The sequence below is a fragment of the Euwallacea fornicatus genome, chromosome 28 (assembly GCF_040115645.1).
Source record: "Euwallacea fornicatus isolate EFF26 chromosome 28, ASM4011564v1, whole genome shotgun sequence".
Classification (NCBI taxonomy): Eukaryota; Metazoa; Arthropoda; class Insecta; order Coleoptera; family Curculionidae; genus Euwallacea; species Euwallacea fornicatus.
In genome coordinates, this window is record NC_089568.1 from 808875 (window position 1) to 833248 (window position 24374).

Consider the following 24374-nt stretch of genomic DNA (forward strand, 5'->3'; position numbering starts at 1 on the left):
GAAAATGCTTGACTGTCAAGATCGGGAATTTAACGGCTATAAAAATATTGACCAGATGATTGAAAATTTAGACGGAATTTACGTTGATTGTGAGCGACTTCTATGCGAAATTCCTACGAAGAGGTCTTTATAGCCCAAAAGTCCCGTACATTCAAGTGCAGCTTAGGAGGGATCTTCGCAGTTTAATTCACTGGTATTCTTGACGTAATAACCTTGTCCAAATCTGAAGTTTGTTTCACAGGGTCGGTCAGAAAAATGAGTCAACACTAAACTGGATGCAGAAAACATCGAAACATTGTGATTGTGCTCAACATGGCTTATACCAATGTCGCTGGTTTAACAGATACAGCGTGTTCAACGTTTAAATTGTATTCTGAAATTTCTCAATAATTAAGTACTGATAGTATAAATCTGAAAATTGGTAGTTTTTTGATGTGATAATTACGAGTTTGATGATCATCCTGACGTTGCTCCCAGAGGGCGCTAGTTTCACCGTATTTTTTAAGCAATTTAGAACATTTTTTTTAAATCTATTTAAGCCATGCTTAATGTAAATCTCGAACTTAAAAGAACGCTCAATTCTACAAACAAAATGGTCGTCTAAACTTATCGACTTTTCAGTTGTTTGCATTTAGCACGTTCGTTGCATTTTGCTATGATTTTTTATTCTGAAAAGATAAAAATGAACGAAGACGTAATCAAAGCCATAATAAATAACAATACCAATCATCGGTAACAGTGGTAATGACAAACTTCAAAATACAGGGTGTTTCCTAAGTACGGTACATAACTTCGGGGCGTATTTTACGGCTAAAACAAAGTTAATTTTTTTATAATTTGTTAAAATTTGTTTAAAAAATTACAATTTTTTAAACAAATTTTCACACCCTGTATTTCCGCAACGGAGCATTTTTGGGATATAGTTTATACAACAAAATTAACTTTATTCTAGCTGTAGAATACGCTCCCGAAGTTATGTACCGCACATAGGAAACACCCCATATTTTAGAATGCGCTTTCTTAAATATATCTAAATTTTAAACAAAATTTTGCATTATTTTTATGTGTATTCTTGGCCTCTTATATTCTCTCCTGCAACTGCCGAAGAGAAATAATTTCTTTCCACTAACTAAATGCCTCAAATTTAACCGCACCGAGAAGTCCAACGGTTCAGGTCTGGACTTCTCGGTGGCCAAAAAATTTACATCCACCGAAAAGGAAATGTTGATGTAAATATTGGCGCGCTGGCAAGACGAAATTTGATTGGCGCTCCGCCGTGCATCAACCAGATGTTTCCTCTTAATGCGGGCGGTACCTCTCCTCGGAGCTCATTTAGTTGATGTTGAAAGTTCGGGTGCCGAGATCAAGTTAGATTGGATGTGAATTGCTGTAAAGAGGCTGAACCAGCGATTCACGTTAGGTCGGTGTGAGTCGATCCTTGTAGAGTCAAATTATTTTTATTCATAAGGGTGGGACCTAATTATAGCATCAAGAGTGACAAATTCCCACGTCTCATGCTTATCACAAAGCATTAAAAATTTAAATGACACTACAAAAGCATAACCCAATTTACCACGGTTTGAAAAATTGAATGATGCCACTAAGGTGGTTTTATTGGGATGAATTGCGAGCCCTGGCGAATGTAGACGGTAACATGACAAGCCACCTTTTGTTAAGGGTCGTATGTGCGAATAACAAGAATCCCTGCGTATTTATAACGGGGTTTGATGAAAGGTTGACTTGTTTGAGATAATTCCTAAGGGTGTTAGATACAGGACCTAGAATACTAGAAAGTTGCATATGTACACAACCCGAGAAGCACTTTTGTGTATCCTTACACAAAGAAAGGGAGAGAGTAAAGTGCAGTCGAAAGTGTCGCCTTTTTTAAGTCTTTAACTGGGCTCTTCTGCGTTTTGCCTAATGACCAGCCCTATTATAATTCCGCCAACGTTTTATGATTTATTTATGAGATTTTGTTGCGTACACACTGGAGGCTTATGCGGTATGTATGCTGACCTGTCGAGCTTTTTATTCTATTCACTGAGAAAAGCGTGGGAGACTTTTTGCCACAGTCATTTAAAGAAATGGCGGTGAGGATTAAATGACCACTCGTATTTTGATCCGAAACTCCTGAATCGGGATCATGGGCAATAAATTATGGACGTTGATTTGTAAACCTTTAAGATTAGGGATCTATGATGAATGGATCTTGTGCTTGGGCACGGAGCGTCTGTTGTTCGAGAGGACAAGCAAAGTGTTTTTAACAAGACTTAAGAATTGGGGATTTACATAATTAAGTGCTAGCGGGCCCTAAAGGGAGCTTAATCATTCTTGGTCCATATAGCAGGAGCCTACGCAATGGCACGCATTCAGCATTATTTGATGGTGCAAAATGATTCTATTTAGTACTGGCACATTGAAAACTGAAACCCTGAAGAAGTCAAATTTTATAATGATTTTCCCCGCGATTGTAATTTGGCGAGTCACGAAATGAATTTTTAGCATTGTACCATTCGGATTGGACGTGGAGCTCAATGGCGCTTTTCAAGTTGATACTGGAAATTCGAGATATGAAGTGAAGATGAGGTTTGCGAAGTCTCCATAATCTGTATTTTTTACTATACAAATAATATTATTAACGCAGAATAGTATTACTTGTATTTTTCAATCCTCTTTGCAACGAAACCGACGTATTAAATAAATTCGTTTTCTCTTCTCTGGGAGGTACCTCATTAACAATTCCAAAAAAATGTGTTATGTAATAGAAAGTCAAAGCTTCACGATTGGGCTTGTCATGTAATTTTAAATAACTTTCCTTAATGCATGTTTTCTCTGCAATTAAAAATAAAGGCGCTTTTTCCATTGGCCCTATTGATAGTTTTTGAATCTCCCTCATATGAAATGAGATTTACAAACTTTGTAAATTGCATTTTGAGCTTGACAGGATGCACAAATTTCGACCACTAGTAAAATTTTCTGATAAATTCACACGAAAAAATTCCCATTGGTGCGTACTCCCTGCCGGTCACTGCATATGGGTCAACAAGTTCTCACTGTAATTGTGGCATAAATGATAAGCTGCATAACTTCGAATAATTTTTATTTCTGGTCCTATGGTGACTGATGCAACAATTTGTTATTGATAACACATAGCAAGAAAAAGAGTTAGCTCTTTAGAAAGTGATGGCGACGCTTTGGCGGCTGTTGGACTTCTCGATCAGGAGCTGGATCTTTTGGAAGCAAACTTGGCAAGCATTGCTTCCATCTGTGGCTGAGTCATCAGTGTCAACAGGAGCAACTGGTCGGTCAATTGGGGCTAAGGTTTCGGTTCCTGGCAAGTTGTGGAGGATCTCCTTCAAAAGAGTCCTGACGTATTTGACGCACTCAGGAGCTGGGCCAGATTCAACTTCGGCGGGAAGCTGAGCGGGATCTTGTAGATCTCCAGTGTCGATCTCAGCAGGCAAGTTGCTGGGGTCTTGGATATCACCAGTTTCGATCTCAGCGGGTAGGTGGCTGGGGTCTTGGATATCACCGGTGTCGATATCAGCGGGCAAGTGGCTGGGGTCTTGGATATCACCGGTGTCGATATCAGCGGGCAAGTGGCTGGGGTCTTGGATATCACCGGTGTCGATATCAGCGGGCAAGTGGCTGGGGTCTTGGATATCACCGGTGTCGATATCAGCGGGCAAGTGGCTGGGGTCTTGGATATCACCGGTGTCGATATCAGCGGGCAAGTGGCTGGGGTCTTGGATATCACCGGTGTCGATATCAGCGGGCAAGTGGCTGGGGTCTTGGATATCACCGGTGTCGATATCAGCGGGCAAGTGGCTGGGGTCTTGGATATCACCGGTGTCGATATCAGCGGGCAAGTGGCTGGGGTCTTGGATATCACCAGTGTCGATATCAGCGGGCAAGTGGCTGGGGTCTTTGATATCACCAGTGTCGATATCAGCAGGCAAGTGGCTGGGGTCTTTGATATCACCAGTTTCGATCTCAGCGGGCAAGTGGCTGGGGTCTTTGATATCACCAGTTTCGATCTCAGATGGCAAGTTAGAGGGATCAACTACACTTCCGGAGTCGATATCAGAAGGCAAATTGGAGATTTCGACTTGATCTTGGCCCGCAGGTAAGTTGGAAATTTCGACGCCACTATCTACTTCGATGTTGATTGGGCGGTTGGCTATACCAAAAATGTTGGGAAGAGCCAAACCTGTTGACAAAGCCCATATTATAATCACCTGGTAGAACTAAAATTATCGAATTGATCATTACTTACCCTGAACTACGGCAAGAGCCAATACAAAGAGGACCTTCATATTTAATTTCAATTTGTTGTTTCTTCACTGCGAACAAGCTGAAACTGATGAATTTTCATCCACATTCATATCAATTTATATTCCTCCAATTGTCCATTTCTATGACGTAAGTTCATGATAACGCTACTTCATTCAATAAGTCCGTAATCCGTGTTTATTACTGTCTAATAAAGCAATAATTTGGACAACACTTGATACTAAGATATTACATTTTTTATATTGATATTAGTAGAGTATTTTAATGGAGGATTAATGCATTTTAGATAAGTGGTAGAATTTAATATAATCCGATGGTCAAAGTTTGATAAATCTAATACGTAGTTCAGGAAAATCAGCAGTAAAAATGAAAGATAGTTATGAAGAAATAGGTTTAATTTTCAGAATGTTCTATGCCGAACTTTAATTAAATCGTCAAATGTATGTCTAAGAGATAAACGCAGCCATGAGAATAAGCAACCAATTATCCGTCACGAAACGAAAAAATATTCTGTAACGAGTGGTGGAAGGTAATCGTTCTGCATTGAAGGCTAGTTTCGAAATAGCTACATTTCGCCGTAGTATTAGAGAAAAATCATTCTAGTCTAATGTATTTCAGGTTAGTTCTAGAATGGATTTTGCAAGAAATGCTAGGCACGGGGTTATAATGAAAATTAAAAAAGAATCTAAATTCAAATTTTTGAATTGTAGTTGTCAAAAGAAATTACTCGACAAAAAACAAAAACGAAGTCATGAACGAAATGTCCGGAAAGGATCCTGCGTGGACTTTAGATCAAAGAGCCTTTAGTAATTAGCCATATGACCGGACAATCCTCTGATCGTAACAGGAAATGTCGAATTTCACACCATTCTCATTTAAAATTAACTGGGAAATATTTCATTATTTAAGACAAGATTAATCTTTGATAAAGAAGAAACCGTTATTCTCCTTTAGCTTTACCTAAGATTTAGAGTGTAATTCCATGAGTATGACAACTCCTACTCAGGTGTGATGCATTATTACTAAACAGGTAAAAGAAAAAATAAAAAATCCGTCTCGAAAGTACAGAACATTACCACTATTAATTTTACTTTGATCTTCGTCCACCCCCTGTATATTTTTTAAGTGATGGTCAATGGAAAGTTGCAAGGAGTTCCGGCTGCGGAATGGTAATTGCCTAATGCAATAAATTCACTAGGCTTCATTTCTGTAACATGCAATATATCTTTGCATTGATTTGGAACTTCGATTATTTATGCTTCAATTTTATAGTTATCTACATCCGATGCACGCCATATACTGGGTGGTTCATTTAAAACAGTTTACCCGAAATATCTTCAATGAAATTTTTATCTTCGGAAAATTCGGACACCCCAATTTTCCTTTTACGGGGAACATTTTTAGATCATAAATTGGTAGGTGTAGAGTCATCCCCCGCAAACGGGGTGGCAACCCCTTTAAGAACCTTGAATAGCACGGGGGGTCTAGTGGTATACCAAATCAAAGATATTCCAATTCTGTTTACCAGTATGTTAACATTTTTCTGTTCCGCCTTTAAATATTGCTAAAAAAAAACGTTTAAAATATAGGTGAAATAAATCAAAAAAAAAATTTCAATAATGTTTTATTTAATTAAGTGTTCAAATTGCGACACAGCTACTTCCATTCAATAATAAAGTCTTTGTTCAACCTCTTCCCGAACATTTTGTAGCATTTCCGGAATTATTTCGACACATTCTATCAATATTCGGTGGCGAAGATCTGCTAATGAGGTAAATTTCATTTTATCAACAACAATTTCTGAATGACTCTATAAGGAAAAGTCCAAAGGTGTTAAATCAAGCGATCTTGGGGGCCGATCAATGAAATCTCTTCTATCAATCCAGTATTCAGGAAAATTTTAATCCAAAAAATTACGAGCAGTATCTGCATAATATGATGAAGTGTTCTCTTGTTCGAAAAAATACGTCATTTTTTATGATCCGATCGATGTTTTTAATGATACATAATGTGAGGGTAGATGAAATCTTGAAGCGGATTAAGGTGAGATTCATCTGTGAGGTTTTCAGGTAGAAAAGAAAAGTCCAACGATACGATTTCCAAAAATCCCAGCCCAAACATTCAATTTTCCTGGATATTGTGAATTCCGTTCTCTCAGAATTCTAGAATTCACATCACTCCAATATCTACAATTATGTCTGCTGACGAAACTATTCAAAAAGAATGTGAATTCGTGAGAAAATCATTTAGAATATAAAAAATGGGAATTGATCAAAATTTTTTCATTCATCACCTCACAAAACTGCATGCGACGATCAGCATTCTCGCTTCATCGAGTTCATAAATGAGAAGCATCTTATATGGATGGAAATTATGCTTTTTCAAGATCATCTGAATACCACTACGTGGAATACCTGATGCTGCTTCTAATCCTCGGGTGCTTGAACTAACCTTTTCTTGATTTACGTGATACAGTTCAAGATGTCCCAAAATTGCGATCTGTGCGGCCTCGTTGGTAACGGTGTGTCGCCTTTCATGTTTTCTGTTAGCAACGGATCCAGTTTCCATGAATTTAGATATTAAGTTCGTCACGTACGAACGGCTCAGATCCTTACCGGGATTTCTTTCCATTAAAAACTCTTGCAGTCTCTCGGACTATTTTAGTGTTTTTGATATAGATGTTGATAATTTCTATCCTCTCTGCAGTGGTGTAAACTGTGATGACTTGTATCGTTGGATGAATCGACGAAGTTCGCGAAACAATTCTGATCAGAGTAAAATCGATACAAAACTACCTGTTCGATGCCATCAAAACCCTTCAGGTTATTTTAAGAATTCGATGATAAACATAATTTTTTTAATATTCATGAGTTTATTATTATAAAGTGAAGATAATTTTTTTTTTCGATTTATCTTACCGACGTTTTAAAACGGTTTTTTTACAATATTTAAAGGTGGAGAAAACGAAATTCAGCACGAGTGTAAAGAAAATTGAAATACTTTCGATTTAATGTGCCACTTGACCCTTTCGTGCTATTTAGGATTCTTGAAGGGGTTGCCACCTCGTTTAGGACGATGACTTTACAACTACGAATTTATGATCTACAAATGTACCCCTTAAAAGTAAAATTAGCGAGTTTTGCAGTTTTCCTTAGAAAAAAAATTCAAATTAAAATATTTCAGTTCTAAATGAGCCACCCTCTATATTTTTCAAAAAGGAAAAATTGGCGAATCCAAATATACGTTAATATACAGGGTGTCCCGAAATTAAAGCACCATATTTAAACAACGTAAATTAGGTCAAAAAATAACACCAAAACTTTAAATAAAACAATGTCGGAAAATGCTTCCTTAATGAGGTATGCCTCTTTAAAGACGTAACTCTGATGATGGTAATTTTGAAATATTTCCAAAACGGTGCAAGATAACTTTATGAAATTTGGTACGATTTTATACCTTATAAGCCTCAATTGACTGATGTGGCTGAATGGAAATTATTTCGTCAGAGGCGTGCTGCACGGGTAGTGTCGGGGTTAAAAAATGCTAGATTTTTTTTATGTGCCCCATTTTTTAGTTGCTGATGCAAAATTATGAAACCATATACGCTTCCAGAAAAAAAAGACACTCTTGGTTCACGATGCTAGGACGCTTCGTTTTCGAATAAAATGAATTTAAACATTACAATGCATGACAAATACAAATGATTTACTTTCTGTGAAAACTTAATAGTAAGCTACGAAATATTAAACAATGTTGACTGTCAATTTGATGTTTATATTTATTCTGTTGGGGAGTTTCTTTGTGTCATTATTAAGCTGTTAGTGAAAAATGGAGAAATTTTCAAGTAGGGAGCTTGCCGATATTCATTTTATTTATGGGTTCTGTAATGGTAATTCGCGAGCCGCCGTAGAAGAGTACAGAAGGAGGTACCCGAGAAGAAGAATACCTTTTCGATCTGTTTTTAGTCGAGTACATAGAAATTTAATCGAATGTGGTTCTTTTCAACGTTCTCGAGGCCAAGGAAGACCTACAGTAGATTACGATTTCGAGGATGTGCTTAATCGAATAGAAGAAAATCCTCAAATTTCTCTAAGAACGCTTGAAAACATTACAAACATACCAAAATCGATCGTAAATACAGTCGTTAAAATAACAACAGATAAACAGTTATTTCGAATATTAATTTTTAGATAGGAAGAATGACTCGGATGCAGGGATTGCATCCCTTTCACTATAAAAGGGTTCAAGACTTACGAGAGGAAGATTTTACAGTTAGGATGAATTTTTGCCAGTGGGTTTTGAATCACCAAAATGTTTTACATAATATCTTGTGGTCTGATGAGGCTAGTTTTACGAGAGACAAAGCATTTAACATCCATAACACACATTATTGGGAGTATGAAAATCCAAAAGTCGTAAGGAGAACACATTTTCAGCATAGGTTTTCTGTCAATATTTGGGCAGGTATCATAGGAAATAGATTAATAGGACCAGTTGTATTTCCAAACCGGTTAACAGCACAACACTATTTACATTTTCTTCAAAATGAGCTGGCAGGCCTATTAGAAGATATACCATTGCATACCCGATTGCAAATGTATTATCAACAAGATGGGGCACCAGCTCACTTTGGAAATAACGTGAAAAATTGGCTTGATGAAAAGTTTCCAGGCAGGTGGATAGGAAGAGGTAGTCCAATAACCTGGCCCCCTCGATCACCTGACCTTAATCCCCTGGATTATTTTTTTTGGGGCTTTATGTGTAGCATAATCTATGCCACAGAAATAAACACGAGGGAAGAACTGTTGGATAGAATCAACTTAGCTGCTAATCAAATAAAAGAAAATACGTTTCAAATTTCCCGTGCCTCCCAGAGCATAAAAAAACGATCTAGACTGTGTATCCAACAAAACGGAAACTTATTTGAAAACTTACTTTGAAAGTGCGTCATTTAAATTTCTTGTTCGTTTTTTATTATTGTTTAATCGTTTTGATGTGTTTAATAAAATATCGCTTTAAGCATCATTTGTATTTGTCATGCATTGTAATGTTTAAATTCATTTTATTCGAAAACGAAGCGTCCTAGCATCGTGAACCAAGAGTGTCTTTTTTTTCTGGAAGCGTATATGGTTTCATAATTTTGCATCAGCAACTAAAAAATGGGGCACATAAAAAAAATCTAGCATTTTTTAACCCCGACACTACCCGTGCAGCACGCCTCTGACGAAATAATTTCCATTCAGCCACATCAGTCAATTGAGGCTTATAAGGTATAAAATCGTACCAAATTTCATAAAGTTATCTTGCACCGTTTTGGAAATATTTCAAAATTACCATCATCAGAGTTACGTCTTTAAAGAGGCATACCTCATTAAGGAATCATTTTCCGACATTGTTTTATTTAAAGTTTTGGTGTTATTTTTTGACCTAATTTACGTTGTTTAAATATGGTGCTTTAATTTCGGGACACCCTGTATAAGAGGCTCCATTTAGTAAACTCAACTTTGAATGATTTTTTCGAGTTCTGATATTCACTTAATTTTCCTAATATCACGTAAAAGTATACGTTTTTATATAAAACTTTTATATAAACAATTTCTTTCTAGCTTCAACAATAAACTCGCAGTAACTCGTCAAATTGTAAAAATTAACTCAATATCTTAGAGAAGTTTGGAAAACCATAAGTGTTGGGCAAATGCAATTATTGGAAGAAAGATGCACTTTAATGATCACTGGCACGTCACGTTTTTCAGTTAACATAAATCGGATGATTTCCGAAGATATTGAGGAAATGCGCATTTTCACGATTTCCTTTTTTACAAGTTTTTTTTAACTATTTTTAAAAATTTGGAATGAAAGCGTCTTTACATTCCCATCACCACTTTTCTCCTCTATATGGTGATGTGATACTTAAATTTCTGTTCCGACCTTTCAGCACTTGTCGGCCATTATCAACTTAGCTTTTTCAAACAGCGAAAATTTTTATTTTTTGTTTATTAAATTAAATAATCAATTATGTAGGTATTTTCCAGTTTCAGGCATTAATTATGTAGGTACCTACCTAAAGTTTTGTATGATTCTGCTTATGACATTTTAAAATGGAAATAGCTTGTACTAGGAATATAATTAGTAAAACTGATTTGGCCATGTCTGTACGATTCTTGCACTGACATGTAATTTAACTTGAAAATAATAACTATATTGTATGCACTGAATTCGGTAATTACACGATGAGTAGACACTATCTATAATGTATGAGATAGTATATTTTCTGGAAAATAAATTTGTGCTCTGGATAAAAATGGCTTGTACAGGGTGTCACTTTCTCTATAGATTTATGTGGTTAGAGGAAGTATCTGTCCATTGTCAGGTTAGATTTGAAAAGCGAATTGTACAGGGTGGGCCACGAGTAACGCCTCGGAATTTCATGACAAAGCTAAGAAATTTTTTAACTGTTTCTTTTTAGAAGTGTACACAGACTAACTAGCGCTACATTTTAAAATTATTTTCAACGTATGCAGAGTGTCCCAAACACATGTAATTGATCAAAGTTGCATTTTTTTAAATGGGATCCCCTGTATATTATATAATTTTTGAATTCGACCATTAAAATAAAATTAAGTTTTATTAAGGTTTATGGTATCTAACTCTAGCAGTTTTTGAAATAATTCAGTTTTTGTCAAGATGCAAGATAATTTTCAACGTCAATTTTCTTCAACTCGATGGTGCCCCGGCTCATTTTCAGCACTGGGTCAGAACATATCTGGACAAAAAATTTCCAAGTAAATGGATCGGCAGGAGTGGTCCATGCAATTGACCAGCTAGATCACCTGATCTTACCCCCATGGATTATTTTTTATGGGGGTATGTAAAAAATGAAGTTTATAAGATTCCTTCTACCACGACTGCTGATATGAAAATAAGAATTAGAAATGTTTTTACCTCTATTACGCCACAAATGCTGGAAAATGTCAGAAAGTCTTTTGAAGAAAGAATCAAAATATGCATAGAAGAAAATGGTCATCATGTAGAACACCTGATATAATTTTTTTTAATTATGCTTAGTTTTCTGCTTTTTGTTAATATTGTTAAAATTGTAATATACAAATATACGCAAGTAAATAATTAAATTGCATGGATATCTTAGCAATTTCATATGGCATAATGCTAAAATTGGGGATTTAGATATTTTTATAAAAATGTATGGTTTTTGCGAAAATGAGTAGAGCTAGGTTTAGGGAACCCTAATGATATTCGATAGATAAGTAAATTTGGTATCTAACAGTAACACAACATACCGGATGTCCCATTTAAATAAAAAAAGTTATTAACAGTTAAAAGTTGAACGAATCTGGCGCTATTTTTAGAACACCCTGTATAATTCGCCGACTTTTTGAAACTTACAGTACAAAATTTGGTCCCTTGATGGCTTTCTATTAAAATTTTGTTTTAAAAACTTAAATATGGGATGAGAGATTGGGTGTCGAAAATTATCTTGCATCTTGTCAAAAACTTAATTATTTCAAAAACTGCTAGATTTAGATACCATAAACCTTAATACAACTTAATTTTATTTTACTGGTTGAGTTCAAAAATGATATAATGTACAGGGGATCCCATTTAAAAAAATGCAACTTTGATCAATTACATGTGTTTGGGACGCTCTGTATACTTTGAAAATAATTTTAAAATGTAGCGCTAGTTAGTCTGTGCACACTTCAAAAAAGGAACAGTTAAAAAATTTCTTAGCTTTGTCATTAAATTCCGAGGCGTTACTCGTGGCCCACCCTGTATAGTGAGATTGTCTCACGACCAGCTTAAGACGTTTTGAAAATGCAGGGCATTTTTGAAAAATATTTAATCAGGACATAGCGGTCCATCTCAGCCATTGTCGAAGCTACAAAAAGAGTTGAAACAACATGAATTTATAGATTTTAAATTAAAATTCAACAGCGTGCTTGAAATTCTTCTCTCGGTAATAGTTTTACAGTTGTGATATAAAGTTGGGTTCAGTCATAGGGCTGCTTAACCGATTCCCGTGGTTAATGGTTTGACTGCGTCTATTTCCGCTGGTTTCTAGAAATTTCAAAGTGCGGTCAAAAGGAGCAAAGAAATTAATCTGAAATAATCATTATCTTCCAGCGCGTAATGGAAAAAAAAATTTCTCCTTTTTTACAGCACCTAAACAGGATTCGAAGAAGTAATGTGGAGCAGCTACCAAAAAAGTCAGGTTCCACCGAGATTTGAACTCGGATCGCTGGATTCAAAGTCCAGAGTGCTAACCATTACACCATGGAACCTGGATACTTGCAAAAGCCAGCAAAATATCATCATACGAAATTGGCAAAATAATAATTAACAAATTAATTATACTCATAAGACTTGATAACAGTAATGGAGCTCGCCTTATCAAGACGTTACATGTAAATACAATACATGGAAATAATCATTTACTGGATATTTCCTAAGATTAACAAAACCCATCAGGTTCTATTAAGAATTCGATGATAAATATCTTTTTTGCATCGGTGAGCTTTTATTATGTTTATGTAATTTTCTTTGATTTACTTCACCGATGTTATAAAACTTTTTTTTACGATATATAAAGGCGGACCAAAAGTGTTGTTACACACTTCCAAAGAGAATTTAAATACCTTTGATTTGATGTGCCACTTGACCTCCTGTGCCATTCAAGATCCTTGAAGGGGTCGTCGCCCGTTTAGGGTAGTGACTCCAGACTTAAAGTAAAATCGACGTATCTCCGGGTTTCACGAAGAAGAAAATTCTATATTTCTGATGGGCCGTTTTAAATGGGCCGCCCTGTATAACTGCAACTTCGACCTAAAGCAATGAAAGTTGCAGGGATGCACCACGGTAAAGATACATCCAAATTTACAGAATCATACCCTTTTACAATAAAATTACATCTCCGGATTAGTTTTCTGTATGAAAATTCAACAGCCTCCTTTTTATCTAACTGTGAATTGCGTGGAATTTCTACGTTAATAATTTACATAAGTGGCCTGTTTTGTTTGCAAGCTCGCATGACTATTTCAGAACACGAAGGCACGAAAAATATTTTTTCGAGCTTTCCATTAGGGTATTCCAGAATCATTGGTTGCAGCGGATGTTGAATGTTAAGGGGTAAAAATGTAAAGCAATTCATCTAATAGAACTCTACAGAAGAGTTGCAACTTTTTTGCTATTCGGCACGAGCTTCCCTACCATAATCACATACTTTGCAATTCTGTAGGACCGAAGAATTATCGATGAGTCTTCCCGAAGGCCAAGATGCGGTGATTAGCAAAGGTGAAACTCAAACCAATATCCGATGACCATCCTGACGAATATCCCGGTAGATGAATTTTACGACTTACCAAAATAAATTAAATATATTATCGATTTTTAGTTCATAGTCGTTAGCTATTTAGCTTAGAATGATCTTAGCAATGATTTTGAACACTTATCTACTATAGAAGCATTTATTTTATTGTAAAAGGTGAAACAGATATGGGGGGGGGGGGGTTACTTAATTCGACAGGTAATTTAGAAGGTGATGGCAGCACTTTGGCGGCTGTTGGACTTCTCGATCAGGAGCTGGATCTTTTGGAAGCAAACTTGGCAAGCATTGCTTCCATCTGTGGCTGAGTCATCAGTGTCAACAGGAGCAACTGGTCGGTCAATTGGGGCTAAGGTTTCGGTTCCTGGCAAGTTGTGGAGGATCTCCTTCAAAAGAGTCCTGACGTATTTGACGCACTCAGGAGCTGGGCCAGATTCAACTTCGGCGGGAAGCTGAGCGGGATCTTGTAGATCTCCAGTGTCGATCTCAGCGGGCAAGTTGCTGGGGTCTTGGATATCACCAGTTTCGATCTCAGCGGGTAGGTGGCTGGGGTCTTGGATATCACCGGTGTCGATATCAGCGGGCAAGTGGCTGGGGTCTTGGGTATCACCGGTGTCGATGTCAGCGGGCAAGTGGCTGGGGTCTTGGATATCTCCAGATTCGATCTCAGACGGCAAATTAGAGGGATCAACTACACTTCCGGTGTCAATTTCTGAAGGCAAATTCGAGATTTCGACCTGGTCTTGGCCTGAAGGCAAGTTGGAAATCTCAGCGCCATTGTCGCTTTCGATGTTGATGGGGAGGATAGGAATTCCAATTTCACTTGGAAGGGCGAAAGCTAAGATTTCAAGTAAAAGAATTTGGTAAGAGAGTAAATGGGGTGTTATTGCTTACCCTGGGCCAAGGCAAGAGCTAAAACGATGGAGACCTTCATTCTGAAGTGTTGCTGCTAATCGACGAGGAGAAGCTGATGACTCCGATTAGCTGAACTGACATTTTATAGTACGTCCAAGATTGTGACGTTACTTCTAAGTCAGACTGATATTGCAACAAAAGCTCAATAATAAATGTTTATGACTCTCTATAATATAATCGTAGAATATCCTGTATGTGGGGAAAAAATGATTCAGTAAAAGTAATAACAAAGTATCGTAAGAATTAATCCTACATAGGACAGTGATGGTGGCCGCTCTCTGTTTCCAGCTTATTTTTGTCGAATAATTAATGAATAAATATTAATACAAAATCCAGTCAAGATTTAAACAATGATGGAATGGAACTGTTACAAAGTCATACTTTATATTCATCATTTTAATGAAACGTCCCTTTCAGTACTACCGTATCTCAAAGACATGAGTTATAACTCACTGCATCAGCTACTGCACACACTGTAATCTCTATCAGATCGTGTCAGATGGCGATAACATCATAATAAGTCTTTTCGGTAAACAGAAAATGCATGAAATAAATCAATACTCTCCACTGTAAAATCTCAAATCAAACCCCATACATTACGCTCTTACGCGTATTGTTTAAAGGGAAAGAGACAGCGGAGAATCATGCATGCAAGGACGCACACTAAGAGGAGTTCTGTCGGCCTAATTTCGAGTTAGTTAAGCCCTTTTGCAAATTCTGTGTTCTAGTAATTTTGATTTATACTTTGATGTTTTTTTTTAGGTGTGTGGTTTAAACATGCAACGAAAATCAGTTTGAACGCATATTGTCTCGCATTTTATCGAGTTTGAACAAAGAGCCCCATCCGATGCATGTAACAGCTGTGCAACCGAATCCGGCGTGATTCGGCCCTACGACCTCCCGAAATGACTCTATTTAGGGCCTTTCGAGTAGTTTCGTGTTATGATTAATGTAGGGCCGTCGCCTGGTGTGTGTTTATGCCATCCAGCCCTTTTGCGAGCACGCATCGCTGCGTCCGTATCAAAACTTTCGTTGCGGGAGCCCTTTCGACGCAACAGAGTTCGTTCCCAACTTCCAACGGAAAGTTGGGGTGAGAGTTTGGCCAAAGCGCGGTTTGTTTCCGATGTTGCAATTGAACGATTTTACGCATTTTTGGTCAAGTCGTGTCTCTGGAGAATTTCGAATGTTGTATTATGGAAATTTTGCACATAACTTTCTTTTCTACTTTAGCTTAAATGTGAAGAACAACACCGGCTTATCGTTTCCTCTCGCTTCTTTCTCCACTAACACTGTTTTCCCTTTCAGTATTGAAATAAATTGGTTCTCCATTGCATGGTTAATTTTCAGTCGGGCTATCCTCAATTTCCATTCATCCAAGTCTTCCCAATTTAGTGGAGTAGACTTACACGTACAGTGGCGGCCAAAAGTATGGAACTTTCCAAACGTGTCACAATTTCACGTGAAAATGCTGATTGTTAAAAAATAGACACGTGATACAAAAACTCGAATATATTTTCCGTAATATTATGATTAAAATATGTTGAATTCATTTCTATGCGTATTAAAAAACGAACAACAATGAACCAATCTGAACTAACGAACGGAACATTTTGCAGATTCGGTTAATAACAAACCAGATATACAGGGTGTTTCCTAAGTACGTTACATAAATTCGGGAGCGCATTTTACAGCTAAAATAAAGGTAATTTTGTTATGTAAACTATGTCCCAAAAATGCTTCGTTGCGGAAATACAGGGTGTGAAAATTTCTTTGAAAAATTACAATTTTTTAAATATTTCCGAAACTACTTGAGACGTTTAAATGAAATTTTGCAGAGTTTGCGAGTTAGCAACGGTGCGTATTTTACGCTAAAACAGTGGCTGTTGTGTAACCAGTGGCGTGCGGGCAGGATAATTGCTGGATATTCCAAAGGAAAAATGTAGTACATCGCTGTTCTTTTCCAATTTTTTATTCCTCTTTTAATTATGTGATCGATTTGGAAGAAAAAAGGTCTCTCGACTTCTTTTCGTAGGACGCACCGTTTTGGAGTAAATAAATAAAAAACATAAATTTTTTTATTATTTTTTATTATTCTTAAGAGAAGAAATACTTGTATGAAAATATGAATTTTTTTTGTTGTGTCCCTGACTGTTTTATTAAAATTTCATTAAAATGCCTCAAGTGGTATTGGAAATACTTAAAAAATTGTAATTTTTGAAAGAAATTTTCATACCCTGTATTTCCGCAACGAAGCATTTTTGGGATATAATTTATATAACAAAATTACCTTTATTTTAGCTATAGAATGCGCTCCCGAAGTCATGTACCGTTCTTAGGAAACACCCTGTATATTTACTACCATATCCTTGTAAATTTACATCAACATTACATTGAGTCCAATAGATTCTTGCAGAGAGTAATGGAAATTTTCAACCATTCTTCGTGCAGGACTCTCCGCAATCCATCTTCATTGGACACATTTTCCTCTTTAATTTTTCGTTTTAGATGTTTCCTGAGATGCTTAATCAGAATTATACCCGATAATGGAGGCGACCGCTTGAAGACACTAATTTGAAGTTCTGTCGGCCAATTTTTAAATAAACGGGATGAATGTTTTAGGACGTTATTGTGCCAATAACGCCACATCAAGGGCATCTCCTCGTGTGGAAATGGTAAAATGTGTCGCTCGAGAATGTCTTTATTTAGAAATCGATTTGTAATCCACTCAATTTTGATCAATGGTCCAGCGCTGAATCGCCGAGATCATCCTCACACTATAACACCACCACCCTCGTGGTTAATTTTTGGTTTTTGATGTTTAGCATCAGACTTAGTTCCTGCCAGCCGCCGAACAAAAGCTTTCTCATTCGAATCAAAAAGTTCAATTTTAGTTTCATAAGTAAAAAGAACAGTAGTTCACTCTAAAGTTGACCAAAGCAAACGTTTGTAAGAACATTTTATTGTTGCCTTCTTATTCCTGGTAAAAAGAAATTGAATTTTCACTCGGCATCTTCCTGCTGAGCCCATTTCACACAACCGCCGCCATACGGTTCTATCACTTATAGGGATCTTGGCATTGATACAAATTTCCTTCGATCTAGATGACTTTCGAGGATCCCCAGTTCAGGTTTTTTTATTCGCAGATCTTTAGTAACTTTTGGGTTTTTTACATCTCCAACGATCTTGAATTTCTTAAGAATTTTGCCAAGAGGTCCTTCACTAATTTTAAAAGTCTTCGCAGTTGTTGTATTTCGAAAATTTTCAAAAAAAACTTTTTTCTTTGCTATAACACATACAAAATTTACCACAAGACCAAGCTGAATGATTATGCCCCATGGATAACAAAACTAAGTAGTATTACATATTTCCTTTCAGGTAAAAAATCGGTTTTAACTATACTTCATCATATACCTCACCTTATCCATGAACTTTTGAGTACAAAAACATGAACAATCAACAAAAAAACATTTTCCTTAAAATTATTTTATACTTTTACGCCCAATTGCATAGCCGCACAGAGTAATCGTCGCATGGAATTTTTTATTTGCAAATTTCAGTAAATTTTGAGTTTTTCTTCCGATTTTGCTTTAAAAATGACGAGAAATATCACTTTGTCAGTTACATCACTCGGTAATTTTTTTATAAAGGACTTCAGGTTTTAGTGTTATTTCCCAAAATGTGGAAAAAGTTTTTTAATTTGTTATCTTCTCTCCATATATATCAATTTTCAAGTTTCCCGGGCACCTTTAAGATATTCAAAGCGATTGAGGCGATTGGCAACCGGCTCAATCTCTGAAGAACTGTGTCACATTGCGGAATCTGGCGTCATTCTCTCGAGAGAATCTCGCTCCTTGTACGCAATAATGCATTTTTTAATTGATTATATAAATGACCATTTTCGAACCTATCTAAAGTAGCAATGATCATGCAGAGAACATCTCTGTTTTTGGGATAACTGAGAAACACTAAAAAAAATGAGAATACTCCCCCGTAAATTAAATAGGTAAGGTTATGGTCCGAAAAGCCGGTTTAGCCCATTTGTCCATATAAAGGGGAGAATCGAATCGAGGGGAGCTTGAAACAGGACTAATTAAACCAATATTTGAGTGTTGAGGAAAACTGATCAATGATTAGTGTTTTATGACAGAACTACCTTAATCTCTCCTCGATGCGGTCCGCTCGGGTATGTGGACAAATAGGTCAAACATTAAGCAAAATCCGATGGTATGATACACGTCAAGACTGATAACTGCTTGTTGTTTTACAGCTTTAGAGTAACGATGAATGGATGACTGTTGAATTTGGGGTATTCTATAATTTCCATTAAAAATTAGCGAGCGGGGGTGTTTAGACATGCACACGGTAATAAGATTAACCGCATATATAGTAAACATTACCACCAAAACATTTGACACTAGTACATGCCGCGTTGATTTCCGTGTGGTAAAGCGCTACTCTCAGTTCGTAAAGGAGTGCGGTAAAGCCGCTTCACTGTGCGCTCGTAAAAAAGTTAAAAATAAGATTGAACCGGCATATGATGAGACACAATTTTAGTCGTCTCCATGGAAACTCGAATATTGCCGGATACCGCTTGTTAGGCCACCTGCCGTTTATCAGAGGGAAAACATTGTTGAATTTGTCGACTTTTTTCTTTCACCGTGAAACGAAAGCAATTCTTGAGCCTTTTAGACGAAATATGATACATACTATAGATAATCAATAGAAGGTTTTTTTTGTTAAGGTTTGGGACGAGAAAATCAGAAACCGGTCTCAAAGTTTCTCGAGCTCGGGCATACAGCAGTGGGCACCAAATGTGGGAAAAGGGCCGATTTCTCGCGCAGTTTTTCTTCATTGGTGCAGAGAGATACGGACTGTGATCTCGTGTTGGTGCACTGAACGCGAACATTTTAGATGCCGAATTCAGCAAAAGACCTTCAACATTTTTTTCACGTATTGCGAAACACCCTGTATGTTTGAACAGCAACGCTTTCTATCGTCGTGTCACATCCGTTAAAGTAGCTTTATTTCGGTGAAACGACTATTTCGGGTGTGGACAATTTGAGGTAAATAGGTAATGAATGACGTCATTTATGTAAAATCGCTTTAAAACCCAGAAATATTTTCGAGTCTGACACTTCTTAAACAATTTCTGCAATGTTCATCAAACTTTATATATTTTCCTGCCTACAACTAAGGACAATCCATATCACATAAACCGGCGTTTAAGTTTCTTAAACAGGAGTAATAAAACAAGCTGTTCAGTAATAAATTAAATTTATCTATCGTATCGACGTAATTAATCGCTTTACATCAATTAGTTGATATTGTACAAAAATATCTAAATATCTATAAATACAGTTTACAGCTAGCTATCACAAGTTCCAGTACAGATTCCGTAGACTTTAAAAATCGCTAACATTAATATTAATTTTGTACATATATTACATTTATACAAACAAAGCAACATGCACATAATAGTAAATAAAACTTTCACATTAGTAACAACAAAAAATTGACCGGATTCGACCAGTTCCTGTAACACCCCCTCGTAAGTTTTTGTATACTTCTATGTGTAATGGAGATGCTTCAACGGCCTAGGAGAAAAAAAATGTTCTTTCTTCCTTCTAGAAAGTTGATAAAATTTTCTACAAATATTGTCTTTAGCACTACATATGTTTGTTGAAAAGGGGGCCTTTAGTAGGGTCGCCAAACATTCTTTGCCGCACTAATAGCCGAGGAGGCCAATATTCTTGTCTTACTGGGACTGGGTTCGGGCACAGATTTAACATTTCTCGCACTCAAGAGTTTCACATGTTCATTTTTAATCTCCTCCTGCACCGTAGAATCAGGATGTCGAACCTCCTGTAGCAGCAAACTGGCTGGTTTGATTGGAACAAAAGCCGATTTCACGACGTCGATATCTTCGTCATCCGACTGATCGGTAGACGACTGATCCATCGTGGAATGGATCCTCTTGTCCTCGTTGTGATGCTGCTGGGGGCTGCGTTCTTGACTCGAAGAGGTTGGAGACACTCTCAGAGATAATTGGTCGATGGGAGACAATGCTGATCTATTCACGTCGTCTTTGGGCTCTTTGGGGGGACCTCCTCCCGGAAGTATCCCCGGCGGCGGGGCCGCGCCCATAAAATTGGTCGGCGGGAACGCAGATGGCGCATAGGGCAGCGACATGTAAAACTCCGGTCCTGCAAACAAGGCCACAATTAAAATATAGTAATTAAAATCGGAGAGTGAGTCGGCCATATGTGAACCGAAATTAAATATTCTTTTGATCTCGGATTTTAATCAAAGTGGGGCTTGATTTAAAAGCTCTGTTTGAGTGAATAGATCGAGATGAATTGGTCGCCAACGGAAACTAAAAAGGACTTTGAGTTGGGGGGATTTTTTTTTGATCCAGTATTTGTTGGTGATATTTCAATGCCCACGCTGATCCAAATGATATGGAGTAATTACGGTCGTAAGGTTTCTGTTTATGTCTAAGCATGTCTGCGAATGTCTGGTCCTACTGATGGTTAGGACGAGCGCAGAATTGCTACCGAGATTCCTGGTTTCTTTAAAGACACTTTTATTTCACTCGCATGCAAAAGCCGGGAATACCACACGACCACACGGTGAGGTAATTGGAAGGAAATCCATAACGCATCAACTTACAGACTGCATCTACAATAGTTCGGTGTATCAAGCCGATATCTCGGAAACGTGCAATTTCTCAGATTTAACGTCTACGCGATGCCGTTAGGAAGGCGTTAACTTCAAAATAACGAAATTTCGAAAATATTCTGTTGGATTTTGTAAGGTAAGTTCCGAATTATCAGATCTAATGTAGTGAGTGGAACGAAAATTATCGGTAATTTTTCAAATCGGTTTAGGTGTAACGAGTGGAAAGTTGCTAATAATTGTAGATTCAGTTTCGTTGCACGAATTGCGCTTAACGGGAGAATTGCAAGAATTACAACGTCGAAGAATTTGTAGCGGCAAGACTGAAATATTCCAGTTTGTTACAATATTGTTTGGACGACCGGGAAAATTATCGGGATAATTACACTCTAGTGTAAAATACCGCACTAATTCGCCACTAATTGGTTCAGCGCTGCTATGAGAAACCGGCACTATTTGTTGAAATATCGAGATCGAAGAGTTTCTCCAAAGAATCCGAAAACTTAAGGAGACGCGTGGTGTTCCTTTTAAATTATTGATTGATCACGTCATAATTATTACATTTCCAGTCCACATCGTCCAGAAAAATCGTAAATGAAAATAGAAATTTTCGAAAAAAATTCGAAATTTCGAAAAAATTTCGAAAACAATTCGAGAAAATTTCGAAAAAAATTCGAGAAAATTTCGAAAGATCGAATTGCTTCGAAAATTCGAAATGGCCGATCGTTGAAAGAACCGAAGTACGAGATGAAACATCAAAGGGTACGTCTTTGATAAATTAATATCTTATCTGTCGCGAGTCGCATGTTTCACGGTAAATAGCAAATAGTTTAATCAACGCCCTACGTTTACGGTTCACCTCCTACTGCGAGGTTTTCTTTCACGATCCCCGTTATCTGTTTCAACGTCGTGAATCTAGAATAACGACTACAGATGCAACTCACGTTTAGACGGGAATCAGTTAGGCAAATGAAAATACTCCCTTTGTGCCAAACATACACATACGTTTTGTTGAAATAGTTTCGTAAGTTAATTGGTGACGACAAATTAGAGGCGTTTGAGAATTACTGTTTCAATTACGATCGTGGACCAAGACAAAACTGCAACTCTGCACGACGTGCATGCGCGCACAACTTCATAAGAGCACATAGACGAGTTCTCAATGATATTTTCGTGTAAACTCAATTTGTAGCTTCAATGCCCCAAAATAACACGGAAACTGTCCTGCTCGTGAGCTTTGGCTCCCAAAAACATGGGCGCGAACATCTGCAGATGTTGCCAAAATTCCCGAGTTTTGTTTGATGGTAAAAATTCGATTTTTCATCGATTTTAAATAATCCTTAAACTTGCCTTTGGGTAGAGGCGGATGCAATCCGTTGGGAGGTATAATCGGGCTGCTTCTTGGCCTCATATAGTCGAGCCCATATGAGGAATAAACCGAATCAATCCATCCAGGATTGAAGAGGAACGGATTAAAGGCACCAGGAATGCCGAGCCCATAACCGAATTGGAAATCTGCAATGAAATTACGTCTATTAATCAACGTGTATTAGGTTTGGCCTGTAAACTTCAGTAGCCAAAATCCGTGGGAGGGTGTAAACCATTTTAATGTGTGTTATGTTTAATAAACAACCAGAACAATACTATTAAACCCAACATAAATATGCTAGCACAGCATAAACAAATAAAAGTTTTTATAGTTTGGTGGGTTTTGTCGGCGTATAGAGTTCAGTCAACAAACGTAAAATATTTTATGTTTATTTTAATCGAAGTTTAACCGGTTGGCAGCACGTGTGTGCGCTCGGTCGATTTACTGTCCAAATTAAAATTTTATTTCGCATTTTCGCATTTTTGGCCTTTTAATCTTTTTTACAATCCACGTCACTATCAGTTTCCTCGATCTCCGCCAAAAACGTCACCTCGAGGGGTCGACGTCATCCCAACGCGAATTCTGATAGAACAAATTAGCATACTTACTGGACTTGGTTCGCGGCTCCCTGGGCCCGTCCACGGTGACCTTAATAGCTTTGTTGTAGGTGGCGATTTGATAATATGGGGTGCAACTAACGGTAATGGTAATCGAAAAAGACTTTCCTCGGCCGCTCCTCCCCACGAACCTCAAGTCGTTAAACTTAGCCACTTGGTTCTTAGTCACAGCCGTACAGTTCCTCAACTCAGCGCAACAATTCTCGTCATTTCCAGCCTTAAGTGTAACCACAGTTCCGTCAGGTATATCGTCCAATATTACCACTTTAAAGGCTATGGGAAGACTCTTGTTCGACCGCCAGTGGTTGGGTAAGGCACTGCACAACACTGCAGGACTTCCTGTGCGCACTAGTTCCCCGTGGTACTCTTGCAAGGATTCTAAATAGTGATTGTAAACGTCTGTCATTGTCGGAAGCACGTTGTTATTATGGTTTACGGGCAGATGCATTTGTACAAAACTCTATTAACGAACATACACTCCCGATGTGCAATAAAAACAACCGGCACACGACACAAAATCTGTCACTGAAAGAGTCGCCAACTTTCCAAGTTGTCTTGCCGCGTGTTGCTGACGAACTAAAACTTCTTTCCGAAGTGTCAGTCACTCGGATTTCTCACACTTGGACTGACTAACCCAGAGCGGCAGTTTTTTCGGATTCACCCTTGTGTTCTCGCACCTCCCCACCCCCTCGCACTCGTAAAGGAGGGTAGTTTTTAAATAGCAGAGTGTGATTTGTCCTCTTACAATAGACGGCCGAAGAGAGACGGATAGAGTCTTCGGACTTTTAAAATGCGGCTGCTGGACAGAGACGGACTGAGCTCGGAGGGTCTGTGTGCGAGCGAGATTGTGCACACCAGTTTTATCGACGAGTTAAGAGAAAAATAGGCGTTGGTAGTGAATGAAAGTGAGACGTGTGCATGTTTTAAATTTGACGCAGATCAAAGCACCGGCCGCCCGTTTGTTGAAGTGAGATGTACTCTTTGGTAGAGTTAAATATGTAGTACACAGGGGCGGATCGGGTGCGAAACTTGGGATTTCATTAAAAAAAAAAAACCATATCCTGTTGCTGCTTGCAGAATGTGCGTTACTGCAGGTCTGCATCCGCTTAATAGTCAACATTTGAATCTGAACGATACAATGTCCCGAACCTCAGTCCAGGAGGTA

The 24374-nt window shown here is 37.7% G+C and overlaps 3 protein-coding genes and 1 non-coding gene across 4 annotated transcripts; all 4 read right to left on the reverse strand.

Moving 5' to 3' along the window:
* Positions 1-3083: 3083 nt before the first annotated feature.
* LOC136347349 (uncharacterized) lies at positions 3084-4413 on the reverse strand. The gene is made up of 2 exons (XM_066297258.1): positions 4277-4413; positions 3084-4210 (listed from the first exon to the last, which is right to left on the reverse strand). The coding sequence occupies exons 1-2, from the start codon at positions 4314-4316 to the stop codon at positions 3174-3176; spliced, it is 1077 nt and encodes a 358-aa protein (XP_066153355.1). The 5' UTR covers positions 4317-4413; the 3' UTR covers positions 3084-3173.
* An 8108-nt stretch (positions 4414-12521) lies between these two features.
* On the reverse strand, positions 12522-12593 carry TRNAQ-UUG (transfer RNA glutamine (anticodon UUG)). Its single transcript has one exon. It is a non-coding gene; the product is annotated as a tRNA-Gln (tRNA).
* A 1231-nt stretch (positions 12594-13824) lies between these two features.
* LOC136347367 (uncharacterized) lies at positions 13825-14678 on the reverse strand. Its single transcript, XM_066297287.1, has 2 exons — positions 14528-14678; positions 13825-14471 (listed from the first exon to the last, which is right to left on the reverse strand). The coding sequence occupies exons 1-2, from the start codon at positions 14565-14567 to the stop codon at positions 13840-13842; spliced, it is 672 nt and encodes a 223-aa protein (XP_066153384.1). The 5' UTR covers positions 14568-14678; the 3' UTR covers positions 13825-13839.
* Positions 14679-19805: 5127 nt separating this feature from the next.
* run (segmentation protein runt) lies at positions 19806-24078 on the reverse strand. The gene is made up of 3 exons (XM_066297290.1): positions 23201-24078; positions 22574-22738; positions 19806-20751 (listed from the first exon to the last, which is right to left on the reverse strand). The coding sequence occupies exons 1-3, from the start codon at positions 23655-23657 to the stop codon at positions 20243-20245; spliced, it is 1131 nt and encodes a 376-aa protein (XP_066153387.1). The 5' UTR covers positions 23658-24078; the 3' UTR covers positions 19806-20242.
* Positions 24079-24374: the final 296 nt, after the last annotated feature.

Excerpts from the sequence above, each read along its gene's own strand:
- LOC136347349 (XM_066297258.1), bottom strand. The coding sequence starts at position 4,316 with ATGAAGGTCCTCTTTGTATTGGCTCTTGCCGTAGTTCAGG. Across the intron at positions 4,211-4,276 it reads GGCTCTTGCCGTAGTTCAGG|GTTTGGCTCTTCCCAACATT; the intron begins GTAAGTAATGAT and ends CTTTGTCAACAG.
- LOC136347367 (XM_066297287.1), bottom strand. The coding sequence starts at position 14,567 with ATGAAGGTCTCCATCGTTTTAGCTCTTGCCTTGGCCCAGG. Across the intron at positions 14,472-14,527 it reads AGCTCTTGCCTTGGCCCAGG|CTTTCGCCCTTCCAAGTGAA; the intron begins GTAAGCAATAAC and ends TTGAAATCTTAG.
- run (XM_066297290.1), bottom strand. The coding sequence starts at position 23,657 with ATGCATCTGCCCGTAAACCATAATAACAACGTGCTTCCGACAATGACA. Across the intron at positions 22,739-23,200 it reads GGAGCCGCGAACCAAGTCCA|ATTTCCAATTCGGTTATGGG; the intron begins GTAAGTATGCTA and ends ATTTCATTGCAG. Across the intron at positions 20,752-22,573 it reads GCATCCGCCTCTACCCAAAG|GACCGGAGTTTTACATGTCG; the intron begins GCAAGTTTAAGG and ends CCTTGTTTGCAG.